This window comes from Canis lupus, chromosome 2 (genome assembly GCF_048164855.1).
Source record: "Canis lupus baileyi chromosome 2, mCanLup2.hap1, whole genome shotgun sequence".
Taxonomy (NCBI): domain Eukaryota; kingdom Metazoa; phylum Chordata; class Mammalia; order Carnivora; family Canidae; genus Canis; species Canis lupus.
In genome coordinates this window covers 92,861,259-92,880,096 of record NC_132839.1, presented here as the reverse complement: position 1 = coordinate 92,880,096, position 18,838 = coordinate 92,861,259, and the positions used below count along the sequence as shown (strand labels likewise).

At 41.7% G+C, this 18,838-nt stretch overlaps 1 protein-coding gene across 8 annotated transcripts; it reads right to left on the bottom strand.

Moving 5' to 3' along the window:
• Positions 1-588: 588 nt before the first annotated feature.
• DCAF16 (DDB1 and CUL4 associated factor 16) lies at positions 589-18,754 on the bottom strand. Of its 8 annotated transcripts, XR_012022977.1 has the most exons (4): positions 18,631-18,754; positions 9,390-13,205; positions 1,938-2,881; positions 589-1,541 (listed from the first exon to the last, which is right to left on the bottom strand). XR_012022977.1 is itself a non-coding variant. In XM_072809704.1 (3 exons), the coding sequence occupies exon 3, from the start codon at positions 9,130-9,132 to the stop codon at positions 8,482-8,484; it is 651 nt and encodes a 216-aa protein (XP_072665805.1). In that variant the 5' UTR covers positions 9,133-9,751; positions 16,073-16,171; positions 18,631-18,754; the 3' UTR covers positions 6,482-8,481. The 8 variants fall into 8 exon arrangements, 7 of the variants coding, with proteins under 7 accessions (XP_072665805.1, XP_072665819.1, XP_072665811.1 ...); XM_072809704.1 differs by lacking the exons at positions 589-1,541; positions 1,938-2,881 and adding an exon at positions 16,073-16,171 and having other exon boundaries at positions 6,482-9,751; XM_072809718.1 differs by lacking the exons at positions 589-1,541; positions 1,938-2,881 and adding an exon at positions 16,073-16,171 and having other exon boundaries at positions 6,482-9,736.
• Between the last annotated feature and the right edge of the window lie 84 nt (positions 18,755-18,838).

Here is an 18,838-nt window from a genome sequence, read left to right as displayed (position 1 = left end):
CATACACCTATCTTATGACACAGCAGTTCGACTCTTGGGTATAAACCCAAGAAGAATGAGTGCACATACCCACCGGAAACAGCTGTATACTGCAGCTTTATTTGTAACAGCCTCCAACGGGAAAGAACTCGAAGGCCATGAATGGATCAATGAGTTACGGTATGTCCATACAGGGAATAGTCCACAGCAAGAGAAAACCCAACCGGTGATATGTGCACGCGTCTGTGAACCACAGCCGTTACTCCGACAAAGGAAGCCACGCATAAAACTGTACACACTGCACGATCCCATTCACAAGAGGCTGAGAACGGGCCTAAGTAACCGAATTTAGAAGAGAAGAGTGGTTCTTCCTCCAGGAGGTGTAGCTGGGAAAGGAAACTAGGGCTCAGAATTTTTTTTTTACTTTAAGCGTATACATCCCGATACAAGTGTATACATGTGGAAAGTTACACTTAAGGATCAGTGTCCTTTTTGTATTTTACGGTAGGTATGTTATCCCTTACTTTAAAAAAAAAAAAAAGTCAGCTAGACGAATTGAGTTTACTCCATAGATTTGATGAAAGAGAAAACACACATCACCACACATAATCTTTGTGATTAAATAAGATTTTATTTGATTATTTAGTGATAATACAAACAAATTATGGGAAAAATCCTCAATCACGACTCAGAAAAAACCCTAAAGCATTACATGGGCATATACCATGGAGCTGTCACTGGATTTAACTATATCTTGATAGCAAAAACACTACAGAAGGTGAAAAATAGTGTGAAATTTCAAAATATTATTATTTTTTCAAAATATTATTTTTAAAGGAGGTAATTCCTTGTGCTTTTAAATGAACAGAGGCTAAAATTTAAATGAAAATGCTGTTGACTCTACTGCTATAAACTATGCATCATTTCTGTAAATAAGAAAACTTTGAGATTTGCCTAAGCAAGGGACAAAATTCCTTTTACTAAAAAAAAGTTATATATATATTTTTTCTAAAAAAGCCTTCTGCAGTGCACATCTTACTGAGCATCCACTGCAGTTGTGGAGAATGACACCTGAAGAAGCAACCTAATCGCTGACATGACTACAATTTTACTATATTTTTAATGTCAAACTTCTAAAATCTGACTACTCTGGTTGTAGCAAAATAATAAAATTGAAGTAAAATTTGAGGTTTATATTCGTGACACTCCAGAATGTGTCCATAACCCCGAATCCAAAAATGTCTATTTGTTGTACTTCTAACTGCCTCGTTTTAACATTAACCCACTGTCCCCTGTACATCCCCCTCCCCCCGCCGGCCCCCTAGTGTTCGGGCATCTGTCTCCTGCCTTCCTGGTTTCCCAGGTACACACACTGTTCCCAGTTTCCAGAGACCCGCTTCCCCAGGCCCGCATCCTGCTTACTTGACATAGTAGCCATCCCAGGACTTATCCTCTTTGCATTCCTCTGTGAGACCTTATGTTTTCAGGACCCCAAGCCTTCTTGGGGACTCCCAAGAAGATGGACTCCTTTGTTTTGGTGAAGCACATTCTCCAGCGGCCTCCTAAAAAAAGGAACACGGTAAGATGCAATGTTGAGACCACAAAAGCCCAAATGTCATGTTAGCCCCATAGTGGACGCTGGTGAGTGGAATTCTACGTTGGAATTTTTCCTCTTCTATTTGAAGGCCTTGTTTTCATAGTCTTCCTTTGACCAGTGTTGCTTCCAAGAAATCTAAACCAGATTGGAAAGATTTCTGTTTCTTTTGAGATTTATTGGGGGGGGGGGACAAGAGCAAGCAGGGGGAGGGGCAGAGAGAGAGAGAATCTCAAGCAGACTCCCCACTGAGCACCGAGCCTGATGTGGGGCTTGATCCCAAGACCCTGAGATCATGGCCTGAGCCAAAATCCAGAGCTGGAGCTTAACTGCCTGGGCCACCCAGGCGCCTCATGAAAAATACCTTTCATGTGACTCTTGTTTCATCCCCTTTGGAAGCGATTAGGGTCTTTATTCTCGGCGTCCTGAAGTCTCAGGATATGCTTCTGTGTGTTTGATTCATTGTGCCGGGCACTTGGTGGATCCTCTTAATTTACGTGACCCGTATCCTACATTTTGGAGAAATGTTCTTTAATTTTGTTCGCTTTTCAGCCCCCTTCTCTCGTCTCATTTTGGAGCTCTTACTAATCAGATGTTGCGTGCCGTTCTGATCTTCTGATTTTTTTTTTCCTTCTCTATTTTCCACCTCCGTCTTTTTGTTCTACTTTCTGAAATTTCTTCACCTTATCTTCCAATACACCTACTGAATGCTTAATTCAAGCCGTATTTTTCCAATATTTGTATTTTCTGATTGTTCATTTTTTCCCCAGCATCCTGTTCTTACTTCACGGATGCAGTATATTCTCCTGTGTCTGAGAGTATCATAGCTTCTCTGGGGAGTTCTATGGCCCTTGCGTTATTTCCAGGTTTTGGGTTTGTTTGTTTTAGGTTATTTTAGTTGTTTTAGTCTCCATATCTCATTCTTGAAGTTACCCTCAAATATGTATTGACCCTTGGCTATCAGTTTATCATGATCACGAGAGACTCAGAGCCACATAGGAGTGGGCAGGCCTTGTGACTCCGGGTTTCATTGTAACAGATCATCAGGTGGCACGTTGTTTGTAGAATTGCTCCTCTCTCTGGGTGAGGTGGGCAGGGCTGGGCCTGAGCCCAGCTGCCAGATTCTGAGGCGGCCTGGAGGAGGCCGGAGGGCGCGTGATCACAATGCCGACATTCTCTCAATCCCCGGTTTTCAGTGGAGCACCTCACACCACCACTGCTCTCCCCGAGGCCGGGTTCTAATCTGCTCGGTTTGATCTGTCCAGAGGATAAGCCTCCCAGCTTCGGCTGCAAAGTGGGATGAGTGACCTGGTTACAAAAGGAGACAAAAATAAACGTTCAGATTCGTGTTTTCAACTTTGCTCCTCACCCCCCATCTCCCCGGGTGTCCTGTGCCTTCTGGGGGTTCTGGAAGGAAAAGATGAGGGTTCCAAGTGTGTGGACCGTTTCTGCAAATGCAGAACGGCTGCCACAACCGTGCTACCTACCAGGTGTTGTTTTGAGTAATACTGAAGCTTTTCTTCATAGTAAAGCAAAGTGAGAAGTTAACTGCTTAAAACACGGCTTAAGATTTAGCAGTTAACCCACACAGGACACAGACAGCAACAAACCCAAACTACCTATTATCGTGACAGCATTTTAAAAATGCGTCTGGAAAGGTTTTAATGGTTTTTTAACCTATAAAATGTGTCTCCTACAAAATTCTCATACCAGCAATTGGGCTTCCCCTCCCACCTCACGCCTCTAATCCTGGCTCAAGTATGTGTTCGCCTCCCGCTCCCCTGCACCCCATCACGTATTTGGAGGCAGGTAAGCCACACATAATGGGAAGAGCCGGACTGCCTCCAGGAACAACTCCATGATTACAACCCAATTAATCAATGCTGCTAACATATTTATAGGGCTGCCAGATTAAAAAAAAATTTAATGTGGATTTCAGATAAGTAATTATTTTTTTCCTGATATAAGTATGTCCCATATTTCATTGTTTACCAGAAATTCATTTGGGCATCCTGTATTTTATATTTGCTAAATCAGTAACCCAACAGATTTAAGGAAACAGTGCATAGAAAAGTGACCAACATTAAAGAGGGAAGGTGGCATCTGGACCAAGGCATTCAGGGCCCTTGGAGTCCACATTACTCCCGGGCAGGTAGCTGGGGGCCGACACGACACAGCCCACTTCGTGATGAATTCCCGTGGCACACACTGGTTGTGGCCAGCATTAATGCTTTCAATTAATAAAGAATTTAGTTCTCTAGGTGTTGGCCCCGTGTCACCAGAGCTCTGCCACTGGTGCCGAATCAAGTCTTTCTGGTAGTTCGGGGTGCAATCATAAAGCCAGTCTATAGGGTTTTCTTTCACGAGGACTGGCCATACCCTTGGACTGTTCCAAAAGCTGGGGAGCCTCCCCAAGGAAGTTGTCCCTTCCGGACGCCTGCCTAACTAGAACACTGTAAAACACCAGGTGACACACGGGAGCCTCGGGTCCCCCACTGACACTATGGGCGGCACGTCAGTGTTCAGGGTTCGGCAGTTCACCCAAATGTGACTTTCCCTGAAGAAGGAGCTGCTGAGTTTACAAACTGCAACACTGACTCTGACACCGTTTCATCTGGTTTCTGCTGAAATCTAATCGGATACCACATCGGCTGGGTTTCTATGTATACTCGGAACCTAGTTTTAATCTTGTTGGGCCGACTGGGATCCCAGGTCTCCTGGGTGACCACAGATCATGTCCTACTCCTGGGACATCAATTCCTAATGGATCCAGGAATTTTCATATTATGTGTCAGGGTCACCCATGTCTTCCCAAATAAATCGCCCAAACTCCAGCCAACCTTTTTTTTTCTTTTTTTAAAAGGATCCAACCCTAACCCGTCACTAGCAATTTAAGCTAAGTCCATGCTGTTTGGAAGCAGTAACTCTGGGATTTTAGAATCAGGCCTTCCTTTCCCACATCTCCCTGAGAAGAGCCGGTCATAGTTCTCACAGCTAACAGGAGTTGGGTAGCCAGCAAGTGTCAGGTCATGGCGTTACCTTTATCCTTTCCATTTTCTTGGTCTATGCCGAAACTGTTATTTAATCCCACTGTTGTCACCAATTGAAAAGAATTCAGAGGGTTGTATACAGTGATAGACTCAAACATGTAACTGTTAACTGAACTTTGTTTAAAATTGGCAAAGATATGCTAGAGATTTTCTTTTCGACAAGAGCAAGTTGACACCGGTGGGTGGTGTTGGCTGGTATGGCCCTCTCAATGTCCCAGTCCAGTGGGTACTGCTCACTGGGGACTCAGGCCAGGAGCTCTGCACAGGCTTGTATCATGCAGTCTGACAACTTATCCAGACTTTCTGGGCTTTTCCATATGCCCCAGCCATACAAGCAAAACACTCCTGGCCCTGATCTTTGGGTGCCATTGCCTCTTGAATTTATCAAATACAACTTTTATCTGTGTATAAAAGACCTCTTTATCTATTCCCTTAGCTGACTACCCCTTTTGGGGTTTAATTGTGCCCTCCATGTGAATTTCCACTACACTTGCACATTTACAAATATCTACGGGTCTGTATAAGGATCAGGCAGGCTTATTTAACGTGACCCCAGAGAGCAAGAATATCAATGGCCAAAAGCTTCAGGGCAATTCTATTGGTTCAATATATTTTATTTTTAAAATTATCTTTAAAAAAGATTTATTTGAGACAGAGAGCACAAGCAGGGGGAGGTGCAGATGGAGAGGAACAAGCAGACTCCCCACTGAGCAAGGAGCCAGATGCAGGGCTCAGCTGCATCCCAGGACCCTGAGATCATGACCTGAGCTGAAATCAGATGCTTAACCTGAGTCAATCACCCAGGTGCCCTGGTTCGATGTATTTTAAAATTAATTTCTGGGACGCCTGGGTGGCTCAGCGGTTGAGTGTCCACCTTCGGTTCAGGGCGTGGTCCCTGGATCCAGGATCGAGTCCCGCATTGGGCTCCTTGAGGGGGGCCTGCTTCTCCCTCTGCCTGTGTCTCCGTCCCTGTCTCTCATGAATAAATAAATAAATCTTAAAAAACAACAACAACTAATTTTTTATGTGTAGTATCTAATTTTGCACTCCCAGTGTCTGGATTATAGTAGACACACCATATGTTATTAGATGAATGGCTAAATTTCTAACAAGAGACATTTAAAAGTAATGGGATACTCCAAAAGGCATGAAGTTCTCTAATACTGAAGCCAAAAGTAGAAAATTATTTATTAGAGACAGGAGAGAGAATTTATGTATTGGTAAAAAAATAACCCAAGCGATCTCTAAATTCCCTAACAGCAGACATGTATCAATTTTCTTCCTTCTCTTGGGAACGCTGATGGGTTTAAAAGACATGATTACGGTCTTCTGTGCTCAAAGTATCTGGACTGCTTCAACAAAAAGAGGCTGCCGATCTGCACGGCAAGAGAGTAATACCTTTAATAACATTAATGTCTGTTGGTTTAGAAGTCCTGTTTCCTTTGATAAATATTCCTGTGAATACATAATAAATTTGTCATTTCTCCCAATCTCTTGTAGGGGAGAGTGGGAAAGTGGTAAATCCTCCCCTACAGCCCCGTGTCCGTGGCACACACAAAGAAGTAAAGGCTTAAGTCTTTTCCAGGAACCTATCACTCTGTGTAACCTGTAATTACTTAACACATACTAACAAATGGGTTCAAACACAGGTCTTGACTGAATAGCTGACATTTTCTTCTATGCGTATGTTTCATTTTCTAGAGCTGCCAAGTCACCTCCTATCAGACACTCTGTATAGATACTATTTATCTGTATCCGTATCAGTCAGTTGACTCTATTCAGCACTTAGTGAATGTTGGATAGGCCTTAAGCAAAGCAGGATCTATTTCATTTGTTGAGAACAAATGACCATACTCTGTTCAGCATGTATAAAGCTGTCGGTTTATTTAGCTGCGGAGCTGGGGAAAGGCTTCCTTTTGGAGTGAATAGCAAAAATGCTTCATGAGCAAGGCACTTTTATACACACATACAGAAAAAGGAACAAATTATGGTTACATAAACATCAATATATTTTAATTTTCAGATCTCCCTACCTCTTCCCACCTCCCGCTTAGAAAAAAAAAAAAAAAAGGAAAACAGGTTCTTACAACATTTTAAAAACCCAGTTTCACAGAACATCTACATAGGAACAGTTTCTGATACATTCAGTTATACTAACAGTATGATATGGTTTCAGTTCAGCAATTTTCCACTAACAAATATTTTTTCCTATTACAGGTCCCTCTTTTTTCCTTAAGATACGACAACTAAGGCTTAGCGGAAAAACTCATCAGATTATAAACATTTCCCTCTCTCCTTAAAGTTGCTATACATGTATAGAATTTGTGATTCCACTGATGCTTCCCTTTCTTTGATGCCACATCATATGCAGTACTTAATTATGGAGAACAGGAAAAAGACTAAAATGAAAGGGTATGTGACATATTTTTTCACAATCCATTTTCTGATGGCTTTTTGATGCCCGGTCAGCCAGGATCACACACACAGGTTTCACTCTATTGTAGGTGTGTGAAAAGATTTAATGGTCGCATGCATCTTCTTTTATGTAGTACTTCTATGTTTTGACTTATTTAAATAAATACAGCAAGATTCATTCACAAGGGTACATACTCTTCCTTGTTGAGCTAGAAAAAAATCTAAAGCTAATCTATATCTAGAAAAACAATGATGCTACAAACCCCAACTTCAAATTGTACTAGGCTGAGATTTTTCTGTAGTAGTAATAAGGTCTTAAAAGTTAGAAGAGTTCCTGAAAAGTTTGCAATAGATGTAAACAGTGCATAAAGTACTGCTGAGATTATACAGATGAAATATTTTAATTCACTAGTAGTTAATACTGAAAGCATAAATGCTCTTAATCCTTTCCTACTGGTCTTTTATTATTTATTTTTTATTTTTTTTAAAGATTTTATTTATTTATTCATAGAGACAGAGAGAGAGACAGGCAGAGGGAGAAGCAGGCTCCATGCAGAGAGCCTGACGTGGGACTCGATCCAGGGTCTCCAGGATCATGCCCGGGGCTGCAGGCGGCGCTAAACCGCGGCGCCACCGGGGCTGCCCTCCTTTCCTACTGGTCTTTTAAAATACAATCTGCTCTTAACTAACCTCTGAATGCCAAGATGCATGAAACACATTCCCTGCAGAACAGGTGTCTGTTTAACCCCCGGTTTCAATTTTTTTAGGCCAACGTAGCTAGAGACGGCCTGCTGGGAGCCTATGATATAAAGGTTTATACTGTAACTGCAGGTACTGTAACAGGTCTGAAGCAGTACAGTCTATGTTTGAAACTGCACTCCCTCCCCCCAAAATAAGAACCCTAAAGGGTGCCATCTATAGGCCTATCTGTATAAAAGGTGGGAGATAAATCCTCAGCCCCATCATTTTCTTTTGTCTAGGTAATTCAAATTAATTTAACTAGCATGTAGAAATTAACGTTAGAAAAGCATATGCTCAGAAAGGTGTTATTGGGAGTAGCTAAGTTCCCACTTTCCCCACTGGCTATTTTGAAGGTAAGGTAACAAAAGGGGTAGGGGCCCGTTACTTCTTCCTCTCCATTCAGAGAGGCACAATAAATTGGGGGGCGGGGGCTGAGTGTGAACAATAGTCAACTTCTGTAATATGGTCCGTTTTGTCTAATTTTCTACTGAAGTTTTCATTTTATCCACAGGGTCTGTCAAAGGGCAAGCTCATCATGCATTTTCTGTAGCGGAGTTACGGTGCTACTGTAGTGGCAGTACTTAAGGGCTTGTCAGGACAGGGCATCGTTCATTGAGAAGGCATGTGTTTCTTAACTGCGGTGTGTGTGTGACTTCCTTCTCAATCAGCAATAGGACAGGTACCAGAACAAATGGTAGCTCTTTATAGTGATGCAGTTAGGAGTCTATTAACTGCCTTTTGGAAGTCAGTGTATGAGTAAGTCGTGTTGATGGGTTCAGTGCGGGTTGTTTCCTTAACTGTTTTAGTTAACCAGCCACAGCAACAACCAGAAACACATGAATTAGGGATCTGTTTTAGGTATTCAGGTATGGGAGTGGCTCTACTCAACGTTCTGCTTAACTGTTTGGTGGCAAGCTGTAGTGCTCCATTTAGAGTGGCATGATCTCTAGACAGCCGGCTGGCAGTTTTAAGGGGCTTCTGAAAAGGGGGTACTCCACAAGAAGCCAGAGGAGGCCACTCAGGAATTGGTTCCAGTTTGGGTACACAATGGGAGCAATGGGAGAGTCTTAGGCCTATCTCTCGAAGTATATGGACTGGTGTGCTTGGATCCAAGAGTTTAGCGTGATATAACCAGGAATTAGGATTTAAAGGTTTCCAAGTTGTAGAATATTTTAAAAGGCACTTAACCTGCCAAGCAAGACTCTCAAGAGGTGTTAGGTTGGGCACCACAGGGTCTTCTTCTTCAGAGGAATCCCACTCTTGCCCAGAACTCTCATTTAGGTAGTTAGCATTTTCTTCTTCCTCACTTTCTGATTCTGATAAGGGGTCAGGAGAGGGATTTCTGGGACCCATTAGAACAGAAGAAGAAACCAGAAAAGGGTAACAATCTAAGCCAGCAAAAGACTGACTAAAACTAGCAAACAGAAACAAAAGATGAAAAATCCTTCAGCAAGCTTAATCTGTATGACAGTCCGTTATGCACACATGGTATGTCTCTGGCTCATACCACTGTGCAGTTCTTCGAGATTATGTTGTATATTCTTCACTTACAAAGAAGACATCTCAGTTCTCAGGACCAGTTCAGTGTGTAAAAGTGTTAAGTCACTTACCAGTTGTACAGGTCAGAGTCTCTCCTTCAAATCCTGGCTACCCAAGAAGAGAAGGGGTCCTCATCTAGGAAAGCTGATTTTCTTAGTGGTCTCAACTGGTCTTGATACTGGGAAGAGACACTTTGTGTATTGTTTTGTTGGTAGAGATATTATATCTACTTGGTAAAGAAAAGAAACAATGGTTGCCTTTGTTGTCCACTGGTGGTGCAAATTTTGTGCAGGGAGACGGCGGGATGAGTTGTCAAGGACATCTGGTGTACACAGATCCGATGCTTTCCATGGATGGTGCAAATGCCCTTGGAACCTGGTGACTTAGTTGTTGAACTATCTGGAAAGGTAGCTTTAACCTGTGAATGAGAAGACTAGAGAAATGATATTAAAGTCTGAAAGCAATGAGTAACATTACTGTCCATCTAACTTTATTGAGTATCTAAGAACACGGATGCTAAATAAGAACCCTTACTGGGCTTTCCCATCTCTATTTCATAGACTCAGGCAGAATTTTCTATTGGGAACGACTCCTGGGAAGCAGAGCCTGAGGTCATTTTCATCTCTTCTTGGTACATAGCTGGGTCAGTTTATTCTTTAGTATACTGTTCTAGCCCAGAAAATTACTTCTTCAAAAGCAGTTCCTTGATGACCCAAACTCCAGATAGAGAGCTATAAGAGGTAGTTCTTTCCCTTTAGATGTGCTTGTTGGGATTAGTTTAGGGGAACTGTCCTGGCTGTAGAGCTGCTAGACGTTAGGGCTCTTGCTGGGACCCAAAGGCTGTGGTCATTATAACCATAATCTATAGATACGAGAGAAAATGGCAGGTATAAATCTTTTTTTTTTCCAGGTGTAATTCTTAATATAGTAGAAACTACAATGAATGTAAACAGGTTAAACTCACAGTTAAAAAACAGACAGACTGGATTAAAAAAAACAAGATTCAATAATAATGCAACAGAAGATACTTCAAAAAAAAAAGAAAAAGGTAAAAAAAAAATAAAAGAATGAAAAAAGATGTAATAGGCAACTGTGGACCAAGATAAAGCTGAGATAGCAATCTTAATACCCAACAAAAAAGATTTCAAGCCATAAAATATAAGGGACAAAGATGGACAATTACACCAGTGAAAGGAACAGAATAAAATTATAGTACTCATCATATACATGTATGACCCTGAAAGCACAATCTCAAAAATTTTCAGGTAACAACTGACAGAACCATATAAGCAGGGGATATAAGAAGCCTGAAAAACAGTCAAAATATTAATGTACTTTATGTATTACATCAGTTGTCAGGACTCTATGCCAAACAGGTTAGACATCTGAGAGTACACATACACGCACAAGAAATAGATCACGTATTAGGTTATAGATTCCAAAGGGTCTATTTCATTCAGACGAAATTCTCGGACCAAAATGCAATAAAAGTAGGTATTAAAGGTTATTTAAAAGCAACTCTATGTTGGGAAGCTAATTAACTCATGGGTTAAAATGGAAATTGAAAAGGATATTAAATACTAAAACCGAATAATATAAACTATACAAGGCAAAATTTGTGGGAGGCGGCCAAACTAGTACTTAAAGGAAGTTACAGCTCTGAATACACCGATGAGGAAATTTAAGTATCTACAAGTTAAGCATTCAATTCAAAATAACGGAAAAGAGGACGCCTGGGTGGCTCAGTGGTTGAGCATCTGCCTTTGGCTCAGGTCGTGACCCCGGAGTCCCGGGATCGAGTCCCTCATTGGGATCCCTGCAGGGAGCCTGCTTCTCCCTCTGTCTGTGTCTCTGCCTCTCTGTGTATCTCTCGTGAACAAATGAATAAAATCTTAAAAAAAATAATGGAAAAGAGCAATAGCAAAATAAGCAGAAAGGAAATAAAAGCAGAAATGAAATAGCATACATATGAGAATAACAGAAGACTGAAAATTTTTTTGAAGATATAAGAAAAAGTGACTAGTGAAACTCATCAAGTGACTTAAAAACACAAAAAGTGTTTAAAAATAAAAAATATGACAAATATATACTAAATGTGAAAACCTAAATGAAATGGCTGAATTCTGGAATAAAATACCAAAACTCACACAGGAGGAAATAGATAACTTGACTAGAACAAGCCAGTATGTGTTAAAGAAAATGAAAAGGCACCAACCTCCTTTTAAAAGCACCAGGCCCATATAATTTTATAAATGAGTTCCACTAAACTTCCAAGAAAATTAATACCTATTTAAGTTGTTCCAGAAAAAAAAAAAAAATCATATAAGCTGACAAGCTCCTTTTATGATGATAATAAAATATTAATTACAAACCTAGAGAGGAACCAAATAAAAAAGTACAGGCTCATTTCACTTGCAAAATTTCCAATATTATGTAATAAAATCCAATAGCAGATCAAATAAAAGGTAAAGAATATGCTTATAGAGCTTATCCCCAGGATAAGGGAAGGGAAGAACACCTCAACCTCAAAGAAATTTATAGGGACGCCTGGGGGGGCTCAGCGGTTGGGCACCCGCTGGGTGCCCGCCTTCGGCCCAGGTTGTGACCCCGGGATCTGGGATCGAGTCCTGCATCAGGTCCCCATTATTATTTACAAATAATACGGTAATCTAATTTAAGAAACCTGACATTGAAACAGTTAGGGGACCCCCGGGTGGCTCAGTGGTTTAGCGCCTGCCTTCGGCTCAGGGTGTGATCCTCGAGTCTTGGGATCGAGTCTCACATCAGGCTCCCCACATGGAGCCTGCCTCCCTCTCTCTCTGTCTCTCAGGAATAAATAAATAAAATTAAAAAAAAAATAAAAGAAACAATAAGAGTTACTAAAAGAGCTCAACAAAGTTCTTGATTTGAGATTAATCTATGGATATTCATTAATTATCATTATAGTATATAGGAACTGCCAATGTTAATTTATTTAAAATTCTCCTAATAACCCTACAAGAGAGGTACTTTAACTGCCCTCATTTTACACATGAAATTTAAGCTACGTGCCCAAGGCCATATTTCTACTAAGTGACAGAGTGTGGATTTGAACACAGGTACTTTTAAGTTAAAAACTTCTATACAAACAATACTAACTAAAAAAAGCATGACATATAAATCTTTCACAATGAGGAAAAAAAATCCAACATCATCAAACCTATCAAGTATCTAGAAACTATTTAATAATATATAAGACCTCTATGAAGAATAAAAAATTCTAATAAAGGACATAGAAAATGATTTAAACATCTTGGATGGAACAAATGAATATTATAAAAAGTTTTTCCAAATTGATTTATACAATCTCAATATGGAGAGAATAAAATTCCCCATGCAGCGACCCCCATTATTTAAACTGAAGATTGAAGGGGATTCTTGGCCTACAAGATATTAACACATATTACAAAAGTCGCAGAAATTAAAATATGGTAGAGTTAGTATATTGGACAAATAGTCCAATTGTACAGAACAAAACTCAGAAACGCAGCCACACAAAGTTGTGGAATGTAGTACAAAATAAAGTTAGCATGTAAATTAAGGGGGATCGAACGCAGTTAGTACAAAATATTGGCAAAGCTGGCTCCTCACAAGAAAAACCAAACTGTATACCTACATACTGCCACATACAAAGGAGGACTCATGTTCAATGAAAGATCTACGTGAGAATGTAAAACTATGCCGTTAATAGAATATAATACACGAGGGATCTCTGGGTGGCGCAGTGGTTTGGTGCCTGCCTTTGGCCCAGGGCGCGATCCTGGAGACTCGGGATCGAATCCCACGTCGGGCTCCCGGTGCATGGAGCCTGCTTCTCCCTCTGCCTGTGTCTCTGCCTCTCTCTCTCTCTGACTATCATAAATAAATAAAAAAAAAGAAAAAGAAAGAATATAATACACGAATATAGAGTATCATTGTGACTTGGGGTCAGGGAGACTGTTATTATTATCATTATCTAAGATTTTATTTATTTAAGAGCGGGGAGCAGAGGTAGAGGGACAAGCACACCCCACACTGAGCACAGAGCCTGACAGGGGGCTTAATTCCATGATCCCAAGATCATGACTTGAGTTAAAAATCAAAAGTTGGATGCCCAACCGACTAGGCCACCCAAGGACCCCCCAGAGACTCTTAAATAAAAAAACATAAAGCATGAGACCAAAAAATGAATTCAATTACATCAAAATTCATTATTTCTGAACTGAACTAAAGATATCAAGAACTAAGTTAACTACAAATCCACAACAAAAAGACAGCAACCTCAATAAAGAAATGGCTAAGGACAAAAATATTCAACTTACAGGAGAGAAAATCAACAGGACATTAGCCATATGATGAGGAAAGAGTTATTTATTTATTTTTTTTAAATTTTCTTTATTTATGATAGTCACACAGAGAGAGAGAGAGAGGCAGAGACATAGGCAGAGGGAGACGCAGGCTCCATTCCCCGGGAGCCCGACATGGGATTCGATCCTGGGTCTCCAGGATCGCGCCCTGGGCCAAAGGCAGGCACTAAACCACTGCGCCACCCAGGGTTCCCGAGGAAAGAGTTATTATTCAAACTATTTGCACATCTCATGATCCAGCAATTCTACTCTTGTGTATATAAAGAAATTCTCCATAAGACCTGCACGTACTCTGACGCTTCCTCTTTGATGGTAAGGAATTAGAAGTGTTCTAGGTTTCCATCACGGGAGGAGTGGATAAGCAAAATGTGGGGAAAGCACACTAGAGGTATACATAGCAACACGGGTGTACTAAAGGCACAACTCTAAATGAAAAAGGCAAAAAACCAAAATAACATTTCATCTATGCTACTCTATAGGAGTGATTTCCAAAATTAGTAAACATTTCTAGTTTCAAATATACACTGAGTTGTGCTAATAACGTCATATGCTATGGCTTCAGGTCAATATTCCTGTGAAAAGCATTTCTCTGGCTTCCACACATTCTGTTCCCCCAAAACGTCTGGCATACATTACGGCTTGTTAGGTTTTTTTGAAAGAAAATGAGAGAATGACAAAGGTCAGCTCTAAGTAACTCTACAAGCATGTTCTGTTTTTATTCTATGAAGACAAAAATTCTCAAATTATTTTCAAGTGATCTGGGACTATAGGGCACAAGAACAAATGAAAAGTTTTTAAAGTAGGACCAACATTGCTCCTAAAGCATTATGAAGAAACTATGTATAACTTCATCTTTAAGAAACATGAATGCAAATACTTTCAAGTTTATATTATTACCTAGTTCATCATGAAAACAAAAACAAAATTGTAAACATACCGTAAGTCTTCAGTTTATTGAGACAGGAGAAGCTGTTGGCTTTTAATTCTCCTGTCCTGTTGCATTTTTACTAGATTTTTATCTGCAAGATTATTATTGGGCTATACTTGTTATTGTGTTACTTAAAGTATTCTTTAAAACGCCCACTCTTTTTTTTTTTTTTTTTTTGAAGATTGTATCTGGGGGATCCCTGGGTGGCTCAGTGGTTTAGTGCCTGCCTTTGGCCCAGGGCGTGATCCCGGAGTCCTGGGATTGAGTCCCGCATCAGGCTTCCTGCATGGAGCCTGCTTCTCCCTCTGCCTGTGTCTCTGTCTCTCTCTCTATTACGAATAAATAAAAAAATAGAATCTTAAAAAAAAATAAAGATTCTATTTATTTGAGAGTGAGCAAAACAAGGAGCAGGGGGAGGGGCAGAGGGAGAGGAACCCTGACCTGGGGCTGGATCCTGATCCCGGAGTTCTGGGATCATGACCAGAGCTGAAGGCAGATGCCCAACCCACTGAGGTACCCTTCTACTTTTTTAGCAGAAATAAGACAAAGTCTCGTTGGGGGCATATGTAAATTCTAGAGTGAACTCATCACTGTTACTCCTTTACATTCCATGTGTACAATTTTCCCACATCAAAACTGAACTAACTGGATCTATTATTCCATTTACTTGTGTCTAATTTACCTTTAAAGAATGATTTTACCATAATTTCAGAACTAAATAGGCTTACCTTCCAAAATCTTTAGTTTTGTTATTTCTTCAACTAAACTAAGTTTACCAAGGACAGGAAGAAATTTATTCCCACAGTTGCTAACACTTGTTCTTTTTTCCCATAAAACTAAAAGCAAACTCAAGAAAAAGGTAAGCTTTAAGGCAGTGAGACTAGGATTTTTTACTACCATTTATTATTATTTTTTACCATTATCAACTTTATTGAGGTATGACTGACAATTTGTGTATATTTAACACGTACAATGTGATGTTTTGATACATGTATATACTGTGAAATGATTACAGCAAACAAGCTAATAATTAATACATTCATCACCCCAGTTACCATTTTCCTGTGTGTGGTGAGAACACTTGAGATTAACCCTCAGCATTCCAGGTATACATAATTACTAACTCTCACCAGGCTGTACGTTAGGTCTCCAGAATTTATCTAACGCAGTTTGTACTTGTCCAGCATCTCCCAATTTCCCCCAAGCCAGTGATAACTTCCATCCTACTCTGTTACTACGAGTTTGACGGTTTTAGATTCCACATAGAAGTAGGATTATACAGCAATTGCCTTTCTGTGCCTGGCTTATTTCCCTTCGCAAAATGTCTCCCGGGCTGACCGTGTTGTAGCAAATTGCAGGACCTCTTTCCTTTTTAAGACTGAAGAGTATTCAATTATATAAAAATCACATCTTTATCATTTATCCATGGATGGGAACTTACATGGGTTCCCTGTCTTGGCTCCTGGGACCACCACTGCAATCAACACGGGACTGCAGATGCATCTTGGAGGCTGTGCTTTCATTTCCCGTGGATATACGCCTAGAAATAGGATTGCTGGATCACACTGGTATTTTTTAATTTTTTGAGAATACTCCAGATTGTTTTCTATATAATTGCTGTATCAATTTACATTCCCACCAACATGTCTAAGGGTTCTCTCTTCTCCACATCCTCACTAACACTGGTTATCTTTTAATTTTTTGATTATAGTCATCCTATCAGGTGTGAAGTGATATCTTACTGAGGTTTTTTTTTTTTTTTTTTTGAAGATTTTATTTATTCATGAGAGACAGAGAGAGAGGCAGAGACAAAGGCAGAGGGAGAAGCAGGCTCCATGCAGGGAGCCCAATGTGGGACTTGATTCCAGGACCCCGAGACCACACCCTGGGCTGAAGGCAGCGCTAAACCACTGAGCCACCTGGGCTTGCCCTCTTACTGAGGTTTTGATTGCATTTCTCTGATGATCAGTGATGTTGAACACATCTTCAAATATGTGCTGGCTGTATGTCTTCTGTGGAAAAATGTCTATTTAGCTCTTTTGCTCATTTTTAAAATTGGGTTATTTGCTTTTTTGCTATTGTAGGAGTTTCTTATATAGTTTGGGTATTAACCCCTTATGTGAAACATAGTTTGCAAATATTTTCTCCCATTCTAACGGCTGTCTTTTCGTTTTGTAATCCATCTCTTTTTATCTTTCGGATTATAATGTTCAAAAAATACTAAATAAAAACATGTTATTAAATCCTTAAAAAAGCTAATCAAAATAGTTAGGCTGACCTCTGGTGGCCAGATGCCTCATCCTTCAGTAACTGACAAAATGATAGGAAGTCCTCTCTCATTTGCAGAGACCCCCAATTAAAATACAGTAAAGGGGGGATCCCTGGGTGGCTCAGCGCCACCTTCAGCCCAGGGCATGACCCTGGGGTCCTGGGATCGAGTTCTCCCATCGGGGTCCCTGCAAGGAGCCTGCTTCTCCCTCTGCCTGTGTCTCTGCCTCTCTCTGTCTCTCTCATGAATAAATAAAATCTTTTTTTTTTAAGATTTATTTATTCATGATAGAGAGAGAGAGAGAGAGAGAGGCAGAGACACAGGAGGAGGGAGAAGCAGGCTCCATGCCGGGAGCCTGACACGGGACTCGATCCTGGGACTCCAGGATCGCGCCCTGAGCCAAAGGCAGGCGTCAAACCGCTGAGCCACCCAGGGATCCCCCTGAATAAATAAAACCTTAAAAAAAAATACAGTAAAGGAAATAATATTGTTAAAAACTTCATAGTAAAAGGAACCAAAGGTAGCATGCACCGAAAGCATAAAAAGAGCTCAGCAATTAAAGGCCACAAAATAAGAAAAATGTCTCCAAATATTAGTCTGTCCTAGTTTACCAATTTTACATGAAAAACACATGGGACATACAGTGGTTCTCACACTAAGAACAGTTTCACACTGTCCAATACTGTAGACACCAGCCCCAAGTGTCTACGGAGCACCCAAAATGCGGTTACTGTAAAACAACATCAAATTTCAAAAACGTGGTAGGGGAAAAAAAAAAAAAAAGAGAGAGAATGCAGACCATTAGTAATTTGCTGGTTACACGCTGAAATAACATTTTGGATATACTTGGTTAAAACACTAATGCCCTTTCTGGGTTTCTTTCCCCACAGCCCTCCAGCCATCTACATTTCAGCCATAGTGAGACTATACTGGTTGTATATTCTAGGAATTCCTGGGCCTCTAGGCTCTTGCTCCAGCCGCTTGACCTAAAACACTCACCCCTTCTCCGCCTTCTCAGAACTAGACCTCTTGACGATTTTGCGATTCCAGGCAACCCAAAAGCTACCGCTGCCATTACTTTAACCGGCACTGGAATACTTCGTGTTGCGTGTGTAATAGGAAACAAGAGAACCGGATGAATAAACCATCGAACGTTCACACGACAGAATGCCGGGACAGCCTGTCTGTGCCTCAGTTTCCTCGTCTGGAGGTTACCTGGCCCGGGTGGTCTGCAAGGGCCGGATGAAGTCAAGCGCTCAGAACAGTGTCCGCCACACGCGGGTCCGAAGGGTGCAAGTCAGTACTATTAAAGGACCCACATGAATGAACCTCAAAGACCACACTGATTAAAAAAAAAAAAAAAGAAAAGGAAAAAGCAAATTGCAAAGGATTATTATTGTCATTTCTGCAAACGATGACTTGTAGGTTGGAACGCGAGGGCAGCTCGGTGCATTTACTCGGAGGCTTCCCCCCAGCCGTTGACACGGAACCACAGCGGGGGCAGAGAAGCCGTCAGCCGTGGAGGGCAGGTGAGTCGGCGGGAGAGGTGCAGGGGCGGCCTCGGCGGCCCCGCCCGTGTTCGCAGCCCGGGCCGTGACCCCGCCCGCGGCAGGCCGGGCGCCCGCGTCTCGGGGAGGGGGGCGCGCAGCCTCCAGCGCCCGGCCTTTCCCTTCTCGCACCCCCCCTTGAGCCCGAGCGGCCGCGGCGCCCTCGGCAGACCCTGCGCTCACCCTGCGGGATGCTTTCCTCCTCCTCGCCCCGCCGGGCCGCACCGAACCAGCGACTCCCGCACAGCGGCTCCGCCGTCCGCCTAGTCGCGCGGCTTACATCACTTCCGGGCGGCCCTACGCCACTTCCGGGCGGCCCGGCGCCCCGCCCCTCGCAACGCCACTTCCCGCTCGGAGCGCCGCAGCCCGTGCCCCAGGCGCATGCGCCCGC